The sequence below is a fragment of the Nuphar pumila genome, chromosome 2 (assembly GCF_984573655.1).
Source record: "Nuphar pumila chromosome 2, dmNupPumi1.hap1.1, whole genome shotgun sequence".
In the NCBI taxonomy this organism is placed as follows: Eukaryota; Viridiplantae; Streptophyta; class Magnoliopsida; order Nymphaeales; family Nymphaeaceae; genus Nuphar; species Nuphar pumila.
Genome location: NC_143250.1, coordinates 58,492,143 through 58,505,417, shown reverse-complemented (window position 1 = coordinate 58,505,417; position 13,275 = coordinate 58,492,143). Strand labels below are relative to the sequence as shown.

The window sequence follows — 13,275 nt, the reverse complement described above, 5'->3', positions numbered from 1 at the left end:
ATGGATAAAAGAAACGCACGCTTTCTCCGTAAAAGAGAGGAAGTGCTGCTGAAATTTCTGAAGAAGCTAAGAATAGCTCAGAAAGAACGTAGCAGGATACTCTGACATATAGCAGAGTGCTACCCGGTTCATGTATTGCCTTCTACAAACGTAGAAGGGTTCGTCGCACCGCTGCCGATAGAGCAGGGGAGGTGCTGACGAAATGGTTGGCAGAAGAGCTGCCGAAACCAGTTAAACGGCATAATGATGTCCGTTGATGGAACGATGCCAGATCGGCTCGTATCCTTGTGCCTACAAGGGCACCTTGCTCGTAAGGGCCGCTGAGCCGGAGTAGAGGTTGCGCCTTGGCTAGGTTTGGACTCGTTGCGTAAAAATACGCCAAGTAGCCGATCTATTTAGATCGAGTCATATGCATGCTCATTGAGAACGGTTACGCAACCAGACTCGTAAGGGCCGAAGAGCCAGAGTGTGTTGTTTCCACCCAAAGAGGTGTGATGCTCGTGGTGGCCGAAGTGCCAAAGAGCGGTGTTCTGCATGCATATGAATAAGACTTAAGGTCGCACATACCCCGCGGTTGAAAATCGTGTTAGGGGTACCCCCTCAGTAATGACTGTGTTGGGGTAGACTGAATGGGGTCGGGTACACACTCCCGTAGTGCTGAAAGCACGAGCTGCCTAAATGGCATGCAGATTCTGTCTAAGTAATTGTAAGACTGGCAGACCCCTTCAGGAATTATGCTCACTGTGGAATGACAGTGATGGTACAGCCTTGAGTGACATGTATTTTACTTTGGACCTGATAGAGTCCACGATGGCCTCAGTCACTCATGGGTTTTGGGGTCGTGGTTATCCTTAAGATCTAAGGATTGAACCCAACTACTGCAAGTAGAGGATGCATCCGAATATGGGCCTAGTAGGGTTCTCCCAGTTGAAACACACTGCCCTACTATGGATAGGGTCAACAGGCCTCTGGGGTGTCTAAAATACATAGAATAATCAACCCCCAGAACGTCGCGTTGATGCCCGGACAATAGCTCTACCTGCGTACCAAAGGCGGGAGCGGTTAATTATCAAACAATGCATTAGTTCTAGGTACAGCGATGCTTTGAATGTATGAGTGGATGACGTGTTTAGTCAGTCCTGCATAACCTTTGTGAAAGTGTCATGTTCGGTATACTACTGGACCGACTGGGCAAAGACCCGTGTTGTATCCGCACGACTAAGCGAAGCTCGAGGAGTTGTCCTTAGATGCGTGAGATACGGATGTGCCAAGTATGAAGACTTGAGCAAGACATCACTTTGAGACCCGGAAGAGGTCATGGCTAAGTCATGGAGACTTAAGCGGCTATTCAAATCACAGCCCTGAAAAGGCTTGCTCTAAGTCATGAAGACTTGAGCGGATGTTCAACTCATAGCCCTGCGGAGGCTCTTGCGATATACGCTAAGTCTTGTAGGCTTGAGCGTCGTTATTGCGTATTGCGACCCTGAGTGGTCATTATCGTACTTGAGTTGAATGGATGTATGACTGCATGCTTACCAAACCATCAGTGGTTCTGACCCCGTTTTATGGGGATTTCAGGTGTTGTACCTGCGTGGCGATATGCGGAGCAAGGCGGCATCGAGTTCCAAGGTTTCTCTAGACAGAGTTGTACTGCTTCCTGTATTGAACCTTCACTGTTTTTCTAAGCAGTAGTGTTGTAATAAACATGTGCTTTCGATAAAATGGAACACTTTGGTGGTCAATAAGTTGCTTGGCCACATACCTGCAACGTGCTCGGAGTTTTCTAAAACTGACGACTCATTATCGTCTGATTCCGCTGCTAAAAGCTTTTCTAAATTCCGCTGCAAAGAAAAAAAAAAGAAAAAAAAGAAATTCATGAAAATTTTAACTTAGCTTCGTTTTGGAAATCCAGGGCGTTACACACACACACACACACACACATATATATATATATATATATATATATATATATATATATATATATATGTTTAATTTAACATATGAAAACAATTTTTTTCTTAGATTAAATTCCAAAACTTCACCTTAGTGTTGGGTCTGGCTCAACCCATTTGAAAAATGGGTTGGTCCAAGGACCACAACCCCCACAAAAACGTGTCCAAATCCAACAAGCCTTAAAAATGTATTTTATTTTGTATCTTACATAATTATTTATTATTACTTGTTCATTTATATATATTTTTTGAAACTTTAGTACACTTAATCAATCTCTATCTTGGATTCCCAATTGGATCCAAATCCAATTGTGTTCGATCAACCCAAAATAAGTTTAGAAATGGTTATATGGTTATTATATATATATATATATATATATATATATATATATATATATATATATATATATATAACACTTGGCTAATTATTTCCGCTAAGTATCATTTAATCATTTACTTAGTTAGTTAAGATTTACTGGGTAATTAGCTACCCAATTAATTTATTCAACAATCAATTCAATAATTTAATTTAATGATTAATTAATCACGTTTCTTAATTTATTTGCCAGTTGACCCCTGATGGTCAACTATACCAAAATTAAATCAAAACATAGTTATTTAGCATAATTAACTATTCAAATCAATTAACAGAGAAATGAATATTTTTGCATTGCTCATAATATTTTCTATTTTAAAATTTTGTGGATCTTACAACACAAATGCCATAAGAAGACAATAAATACTCACGAAAATTAATTTTCAAATAAGTGAGTTTATATATAGGAACTAATTTGAAAAAACAAAGTTTCAAATCAAATTCTAATAACGGTAGATGAAATTTTTGAATGAATAGTGCAATCATATACACAACAAAGATGACAATTCATGCAATCAAATGCAATGCAATCATATGCAATATCAATATAAGTAAGCTATATAATGAGATAACTTAATTTATATTACAGATCTACCATGAGACAATCAATGTCATATAACATTAAAGAATGCCAAAACATATATAAAGATTCTCAAAGGACCATATAAAAAATCAATTACTTACACAAATACAACTAACCATAGATACTCAAAAAGAGATAAAAAAGCTCATGTATATGCAATTAATCTAAATAACTTAAAGTCACATATCTTATACAAAAGATATGCATATGATAGATTAAGACACCAAAGGCATATGATAGATCAAATTTATATTTTATAAATAACAAGTATGCATTGAATCAAGAGTCTTTAAATAAAAAATACACATATCTACCAAAAATCTAAGTAGACAAGTACATCCATCAATAATAGACATGTACTAAAGTGAACCATGAGGAAAACACATATAACACCCATAAAGAGCAAATACAAAAAAGTTTATTACTATCCTCAACTTAATATTTTATTAAAAACTACGTATGCAACACAATATTTAAATCTCATGCAAAACATGTAATGAGACTAATAAAATAACATAATTATAAATACCACAAAAATGATTAACAAGAGAAACACATAATATGATAACTATTGTCCCACAGAAGGACTATAAAAGACATTTATTAAAGTGAATGACTTTCCATAAGAAATTATGCTCATGCATGAATAAACAATCTTATTCATCATGTAAGGCAACCATAAGTGCACAATGATAAAATATCAATATAAAAATTTATTTATTTATAAGTTAGATCATAATTTTTAACACTTCATATGCTACTTTTAATATACCAAGAGTAAAGAGAAAAATTAAACACAAGTTTAAGCCAAATTTTATAAGATCATATTTGTGAAATACACACAATATTATTTTAAAATATCTTCAATTATTTTAAAATATATGATAAATTTTCAAAAAAAACAAAGTTTATTAATAAATACAAACATGATTTGACATTTATAATCATGACGTATTCAAATAAGGCATCTAAATGCTAACAATACATGTTCATGCATACAATATTATATACATATATATCAAATAAAGCAAGTTTCAAAAAATTAAGATTCTAACATGATTTAAAAAAAAACATACATATATCTAATTTTACAAGACTAAACAAATAAACCTTATAAAAATAAGTCCAATGATAATTAAAAAAACATTTACAGTTTTTTTATTTTAATAATATATATATACATATATATATACATATATATTTAAAGATAAATAAAATAAGTGTTTTCTTATGCATAATACATTAAATAGATAACACAAGAAATACTTAAAGATATAAGATGTGTATCATGTCTAGATTTCTCTTGAATTCAAGCTACACAATGATCATGAATCCTTCACAAAGTACAAACTCGAACCAAAGAATATCAAAACCTAAAGAGGCAAAATGCCAAGAATAATTTTCAAGCTTTGATACCATGTAATAAAATAACAGAAAATACAAAAATAAATGCCACTAAGGGATTACAAGATCACAATCACAAAAGTGCATAAATACAAACCAAAGTCACTAAGGGCTTACAAGATCACAATTATAATTTGCATAAGCACAAGTGCACTATGGGACAACACAATATCCAACAAAAGGCAACAACATAAGCATTAAGTATATATAAAACATTAAAGAACTAAATAAAGAAACACAAAACATAAAAAATATTCATCTTTATTGAGCATAAATGCTTAAGAAAAACATTACATAAAATGAGGACAAGTCTCTTATATAAAAAAGGAAGAGCCAAAAGGGAGCTCCCATAGAGTCGATGTGAGTTCCCAACAACTATAAATATAGCCGTTGTGATGCTTCTAATGACTCTAAGGGTGAATAACCTCAATGCCTTTGGTCTTTGGGGTAAAGACAATACAAAATACAAAAATAAAGAAAAAAAATTTGTCCCTAAAGGACAAAACTTATTACAAGAGGAAAAAATAAAAATACCCCTAGAGGGTATTTACCTATTAGAGTGATAAATAACTATAACTATAACTATAACTATAACTATAACTATATATATATATATATATATATATATATATATATATTACAATGATAAAAGAATATATATAATGTATGTCTACATTATATATATACATACATCTTAACAACTCAGACGGCATTTTGTATCTTGCACTTTCCCTGTCTCAAGACCAAAAGGAAGTGGCATTTTCAGTTGAAGGTTGTTCGACATGGAGGTATATTTCTTTAATTCTTGATGATCTTAACATTGTCTGTGATAATTTTAAGTTTATCAAGTATGTTGTTTGAATTCTTAGATGTCTTGTGGCATATTTGGTATTAGTAATGTTACTAGCATAGTAAAATCCTTTCAACTTGAAAAAACTGGTGAAACTTTTCTTAAAATTCCTTTAAACAATCAAGTATGGAGATCAACCTTAGTTTCAGTTTGACTTTAAATCTAACATAAGATCAGTGTGCATTCTCGTGCTATAAACATCCTTTTCATACAAGAAGCCAAAGTGGACTAGGATAAGCTAATTTTCATTCAACCAACCAACCAAACATGAGTACCAAACATAGGCTGACGTGTTAAGCTTTAGTTAAACCTTTTCCAACTTTGAGCGGTCAAGCTAAATGAATCTTTGCTTCCAAGTTTATACATGTTTTACATGGGATGTGTAAATAGACCCACTAAATATTAGAGTAACTTACCAATTGGGAGTCTGCATTTTCTTTCTAGTGAATTTGTGCATGGGCATCGTGGTTCATTGAAAGATTACAAAAGTCCAGCCAGTCAACATTATTTTTATGTTGTTTTGGCAGCTTAGATTGCTAGTCGGATTGAAACCCATAACCACTTAGTTGAGATGGTTATCACATTCAGTCCTACCCATGATTAGTTTAATTCTCTTCATATTGAAGATTCAACTGAATATTGTAATGGAGTGGGTACTGTGGTATTAAAAATTTATGCATTTAGTCTTAATTTTGCTGCTTTTTTATAATCAATTTTCTGTTCTTATGCCAGAGAACGGGTGGTTTACAATTCTACGCCACCATGACTGGGACATTCTAATAATGAAAGCACTTCTCCATATTCCTGGAAATGATGAACAACAACAGACATTTCGCATTAGTCTCACATATCCTTCACAAGACATGCTTGTAGAATGCAAGTTGTGTATGGCTCAAGCATCAAGGGACACTGATATTTGACTTATTTAAATCAAGTTGCAATCATATGAAGTAGCTTAATTTTAAACAATGTCATAAAATGTAGTCTATGGGCCTTTTTGTGCTAGTCAATTTTGAAGTTTGCATTATTAGATCCACTGATTTGCTGGAGAATGAAAATATGATCCATGGAATCATTTTGCTGTCATGAAGTGTTTTTTTTCTTAATTTTTTTTCCAGATGCTTGGATATGGAATACGAGAATGAAAATGTGTTACAGGTAATCATTTTTCTGTTGTAATGTTTTTCTCACACACTTGAAATGCAAAAAATTCACCTCTCACGAGTCACACACAAACAGATAAGAATGCACGATATAACGTGGTTCGATTCCTGAAGGGATCGACATCCATAAATATTGGGAAACCTCACTCACCACTCTACGATTTTCTGTTCTTATTATTTTCCTTTAAATAGAGATTACATCGTTGTTGGTAAGGATAATCTTTCTTAGAAAGTTGTAGAATCCCTTCCTTATTGTTACATTTATTGTTATGAGAGTGTTCATTCTCATCCGATTTCATGTCATCGAGATCCTTGATTATAGGATCTGAAATCTTCAGCTTTCAACCTGCTTAATGCATGTGGAAAGAGAATCTATCTTGAACTTCTCAATAAGAATATTTGTTAGTGTCATGCTGTGGATTGCATCTTTTATGAGGTTTCTTTATTCCACACGTGAGTTTTGTAGATGCATTATGCTTCACACACGGTGCAAATAAGATGATGTCTTGGCTGTCCTTCATGTTCAATTACGATACATCCCAATTCAGTTTTTTTTTAAATGATACGGGTCCGATTCTGATACTAACAACATTGGGCAGATCCATGTGTGGCTTTGGCTGGCCTTAATCTCGCAAGTATCTCATATGTATGTGATTTTGCACGTCATTATCCAAAAGATAACTCACACCATTGCCAACAAGAGGGTGATCTACAACCCATGTGTTCCCTTATCATACTGGCCTGACCTGAGTCCGGCTGGAACTGGACCTAGATCTAAGGTGACTTGCTCAGTAAAAATCTTGTTTTTAGGTAAGGCTCACTTGAATGTGATTTTTGACCACCAAAAGAATCGAATTTGATTTTCTACTAAAAAGATTTTACAATTGAGGATATTAGTTTTCTAATGCACTAAACCACACCTCAATATGACATTATGATAGAAAGATATGGCCAAAACATATAAGCCTGTCAACCTGTCTGCTCAATTGCTAACACCACATTAGGAGTGTCGTTAGTAAGCATGAGATTTTCGTTAGCATTGACACATAACTGGGATTGTCGTTGCCCTATCAACATGTGGCGTTAGCACCATATATCAATAGCACTATTTGTCGTTAGCAACATTAGTCGTTAACATCTCATTTGGCCTATTTAATCCAGATTTTTGCACATAACAGAGATCAGTCTCTAAAAGTCTCCTGTTTTTATCCCTCAAACTCATAAACTATGTACATTAAATCTAGACTACATATTCAAGTTCTGAAGAGCTCTCCATTTAAGTTATATGAATGAACTATCTAAGCCTGATGTGAGATTAAATTTCATTGTGTTTTTTATTTGTGTTCATTTTTTGCTTATTTATTTTTATAAATATGGATTTTCCTAATGTTTAGCATATTTTTCTTTATTTTGTATTTTTTTGAGCTTTATGGTAGCTCGCACCATCAAGCTTACATTTTTATAGGATTCACATATGAGATGTAAGTGATCTCCCTTGCAAACTAAAACTATAATATTGAAGACTTCAAGTCCTTGGTGGCAGAGAAGGAAATGTACATAACTTGAAGAGAACCCCATATCTCTCTCTTTCTCTTATATCATATTCAGATTCAGTTTTTGAATCCAATTCTTTTTAGGAATACCCTCATTTTGGTTTTCAAAATTTCAAGATCCATAAACCTTAACTAGTTTCATATTTCAACCCCAACTAATTATGTACCCAAACTCATTTTATATGTGAACCTATTTGAACCAAACCCATTGACATCTGTCCTACTATTAGATCCTCCTGAATCCGTTTTTACATTAGAAATCATATTGGAAAAGGACAACCTTTGTCGTTTGAGATTCCCCTAGCTTATCATCTCATTTGTTTCTCCAAACCTGAGCCCGTTAAGACCTGAACTCATCATACCCGAACCTATTAGCCTATATGGGTATATATTTTTTACTTATACTCAGACCCATACTCAAACTGTCTGCTCAAAATGAGTCTCTCTAGGTCTAGTTCTTAAATCTGATTAGAAAACGAGTCTATTGAAGACCCGACCCACTTACGCCCCTATCAATCTATCTATATATATATATATATATATATATATATATATATATATATATATAGAGAGAGAGAGAGAGAGAGAGAGAGAGAGAGAGAGAGAGCCCTTGGCGCCGAGGGAGCCAGAGATAATGGGATGGAAGGCTGCTTAGAAGATCATACAGAATTGGAAAATCCTTAGAGGAGACAACGTAGGCAAATCTCTCTCTCTCTCTCTCTCTCTCTCTCTCTCTCTCTCTGTTTTTTATGCCAAAGTCACTAGTGATTCTTGGGGTAGTTGATGATAATTCGGGGGAAGGACAAAGGTCAGGCAGGAACCATCAAGCGAGTGATTCGATCACAGAATCGGGTGATAGTGGAAGGCATGAATCTGGTATGTTTTCCCCTACCACCATTCCCGAAAAAAGGGCAAAACGATGAGAATCGATTGTTTTCTTTTTTTCTTTTTATATATACATATTTTCTAATAAGATGGTGTTTCTTGTCCTCCATTTCTGTGGTTTTCTTTTAACGCTCATTCAGTTTGTTTACTCCCTTACTGATGGTAATCTTATGATATCGTAGTTGTTCTCTCATTTCCCTTCCCTTTTTCTCAATGTTGGAGTATGTTTGATGTCAATCTTGTTGGCTCCCAAACTTTTACCCTTGCACCCACTTAGCTAGGAAAATGGGATATCGGGATACTGTATCACGGAACACATTGCCGTTTTACACGTTTTTCTGGATAATCGGTATTACTGAACGCCCCTTTCGTTTAGTTGGAAAGAATCTGATCACTGGCGTTGTGTAGTTCACAACATAAGTTGAAGGAATCCAAAAATTGTCGTGGTTGTCTTAGAACACTGTCAATGTCACCGTAATCATGATACATTTCGATAGGCAATGGATGGACTTCACTGTATAACGAAAATTTACAATGTTTTTGTCAAAAAGCACATAATTTGTTTGTAGAATTGAAGAAAATAAGTATGTGTGAGTACTAGATTGCAGTTGTGGTTGTTGACTGCAAATAACTGAAGGAAGCACTGGACGATAAACGTGAATAGTGATTGTGGTAGAGTTCTGATTAAACCATGAAATTTGGTATGGATCCTTCTTCAGGAAAATGCAATTGGATGTCACTTAGTAGTTGTTGAGGGTAATACACACAAACACAGGAGCGCACCCCACAGGCACGCACACACACAATCGCTGGGAAATATATTTAAACAGCCAAATGCAAGCTTGTGAGATGATTGACTCTATGAATATGATGATCCAACAGTTGTTTCAATTTTTTTTGCTAAAGCATATAAATTATACAGTTAAAGTGTTACGTGAATGTCTTCTCTTGTTGAGAATGAGCTCACTTTATCTTCTTTTCAAATAGTATTTATTGCCTGGGTTTTTTGCTATGTAATTTGAATAGCATACCTCTGATAGTTTACTTGTTTTACTACTTGCACAGTTGCACTGCGTTATGGTAATTATGCTTTGCTTGTAGCTTGCCATTAGCTATCTAATGCAGGTGTCAGGATGAGGCGGAACTGGTCTATGTGCAACATGGATGTGTGGTTATTTGGTGTGACCATGATTCTTTTAGTTGTATAAGGAGAGTAGCTGCATTTTATAATGGACTTGCATTGCAGCTCCTGGTAGATACTGTGAATACCAGCATGTATGGTACTGCACATTGACTCACTCTATTGGGAGAAGAAACAGAGCAACTCCACGTAGATGTGACACCAATGTTGAAATTGGCCTTTGGTTACCATTTGATACTATTCCTGTTTTGAGTGGGGTGTTGTATATGTATTTGTCTACATAGTGTGGCAACATGATGTGTATGAGATTGAGAACCAAAAGTCCATTGATGATCCATGGCAAGAAAAATCCTATATCATGGTGTTTGCAAGCTCACATCATGATGAGACTACTATATCATAGTGCTTTCAAACTCACATCATTATGAGACTAACTGTTGACTAGGCTGCATTGGATAAAGCCTTTTGCTAGACTGTTTCCTGTTTGATTGTATGGTTTGTTCTTTTTCTGTGGATAATTTTTTCTTTTTTAATGTATTTTAGTCATGGTTTTGGGTTTGGTTTCGTTCAGCTGACCCTTTATGGTGTTGAGGAAGAATTATTTTGTTTGTTTGCTTCCACAAGTATAAAGGAATGAGAGCATGTCCTGAGGATGATTATGCTTATGTCAGTAAGGGAAAACAGCTACATTTAGATGCTAATGTCAATTTCCTGTGTCTCAAAATTGTATTATGTATTTTTAGTGTTAAAATTAAAAAGGCTCCACTAAATCTTCATAGCTGATCTAGGAGTTTTCTCGAAACATATTTCATATCCATCTTGAGATCATGGAGATCAATTCAATGCTGCAGTTTTCCAGATTTCTGTTTGCTTATGAATATTAGTCTGGACCGCAGGATGTGAGTTTATGTTCTATGCTTCTATTAGCTACACTAGCATAAATATCATTGTAATAATTTTTGCGACAAGCATGAAAAATAAGAAGGAACACCTTACAGAAATTGAGTGATTCCAATGAGATTGAGGTATAAATATCATCTGGTCAGCCATTTGTTTTGCTTAGAGGCAAAAAAATCCACTTGCACTCAGAAGATATCTTAACTCGATAGGCAATAAATTCACCAAGCTGTACGATTTCTTCATGTTGTACAAATTGGTGATGCCTGTCAAGAATCAAGATTTCCATCTGATTATATCTTCTTTCATTCCCCTTTCCCCTGCAGTCTGCCAGGGCCTCCTATTGATGCTCTGAAGGTAATGTTGTCTGGAATAGGAAAACATTCTGATGATTTGTTGTTACAGGTTAAGAAACACATCAAGCAAGGACAAGGGCATGAAGGTGGAATTTTTACAGTAGAGGCTCCACTTCATGTATCAAATGTTCAAGTATTGGACCCAGTTACAGGGTATTGAGCTCTATCACAATTACTTTCTAAACTTTCTTTGGAAAAATGAAGTTTTATCTTTATATTTCTATGCATGATAAAGGTTATTTTTGAATGCAGCAAACCATGTAAGATTGGAATCAGATATTTAGAGGATAGGACAAAAGTAAGAATTTCTAAAGGTATTGGAGCATCAAGTTCCATAATACCTCGTCCTGAGATCTTGAAGATTCAGACAACACCAAGGCCCAATATAGGTAACAAATGGATGTGTCTATGACTAATTTCTGGTGTAATTCTTTTGTAGTACTTCATTTCTTGATCAAGTCTGTCATTGCTGACTCTTACTCCAGGTTCTCTAAGGGTGCATTTGATACCCTTGGGTATCAAGATCTGTTTAAAATTATGAGGATTTGAGGTCCCTTACGTTGGTTCTCATATCCTCTCCTCTCTCCATTGTGTCTCACAAAATAAGGATTTCAAATCCAAGGTAGCCTTAGAACTGAGATGCAGCATCTGACACAACTCGGATCTTGGCGTGGGGCCTGTGCCACATCATTGCCCCCATACCACCTCAGGTCTGAGGATCTGAGGTCCGAGGGTGTCAAACACCCCCCAAGTATCTCCTGTATAATGTTGTTTCTTTCGAGGCATCTGACTTGTCTTTTGGGCAGCGCCAAAAAAAGGAAAAATCTTTACATGCTTTACGGATGAAAACATAGCTACTTTTTTCCACCAAAGAGGGTTAAAACTTAAAAGACAAAGCAAATGTCTACTTTTTTTCCACATTATTGTAGAATGATCTGGAATGACAAGAGCATATAGTGCCACTGCCATTCAATCAAGGATGACATTCTGTTTTCCTTTTCCACCCAGGTTTTTGGATAATTTGGATTCACAAATGGATTATTTAGATATGCTGATCTACCATAGTGCTTGAAGATCCTCTGTTGAATTTGCTTTTTGTTGGTCCTTGTCTGCTATGTTGCCCATGACAGGAAAAGGAAATCCTTATATATAGATTTTTGCATACTAAAATTGTATGATCAAGGAAGAACATCTAGGAGTTACTTGCCTTAATTCCCGCAGGCCTCTTTCTATCTGGCATAGTTTCCTGATCAATTAATGGTGATTCTTCTGTATGGCCATATTCACAAAGACACACTAATCTACAATCTACATGCATTTCTTGTCCAACTTATTGGCTCAACTTTGCCTTAAAGAATGTCTTTTTTGTCAATCATGCAGTTGTCCCTAAAGATACCCCTCTAGAACTTGTCGTGGAAAAGACATATGATGCTGAAACTGGAAGAGGCATGCCTGATCTTTGAGAGTGTCTAAGCAAGCTTTGGCACATTTTGATGGTTCACATCAAAATTGGGGCTTTATGACTAATTCTCTTCTAAGGCATCTAGTTGTTCCATGCTTATATGCTTCTTTCTTTTTCTGTAACTTTCTTTTTCCTTTCAGGGGAAAATATCCTATGAGAAATAAATTTTTTTGATGTTTACAGACTGTGTGTTTTCATGAGCAATTTCTCTCCTTTTGTTATTCCTTTTGTTATTTCTTTAGTATGTCAAACTGCATGTTAAGCAATAGAGGACCTGCTAGAATGCATATGAGAGGCATGAAGCATTTCCATTTGTGTATGTTATGGACCTGCTGGTGCTCAGGAGTCATCCTCCCATCTGATGTAAACAAAAACACATCATAAGCATGTGGAAGTTTAAGACCTTCATCTGTTGATAGGTGATGTGCCTTGTGAAATAGGACAGACTTGCTTTTTAGTTTTTATATTCAAACCTAAACACGCTTAAGATCTTAACTGGTTATATGTAAAACTGTGTCCAATTAAGGCAATCAGCTAATTGAATCTGGGGTTTGTAAAGGCTTGTTCCATCTATCTGTATAGGACTCATAGTCATATATGATTAAGCCACATCTGATTATGCAGGATTCAGTAATCATACATGCAGCCCATTT

The 13,275-nt window shown here is 35.2% G+C and overlaps 1 protein-coding gene across 1 annotated transcript; it reads left to right on the top strand.

The window, feature by feature from the left end:
• The first annotated feature begins 8,479 nt into the window (after positions 1-8,479).
• LOC149845525 (uncharacterized) lies at positions 8,480-12,802 on the top strand. Its single transcript, XM_089997656.1, has 4 exons — positions 8,480-8,757; positions 11,210-11,313; positions 11,413-11,549; positions 12,541-12,802. The coding sequence occupies exons 1-4, from the start codon at positions 8,665-8,667 to the stop codon at positions 12,621-12,623; spliced, it is 417 nt and encodes a 138-aa protein (XP_089853782.1). The 5' UTR covers positions 8,480-8,664; the 3' UTR covers positions 12,624-12,802.
• The last annotated feature ends 473 nt before the right edge of the window (positions 12,803-13,275 follow it).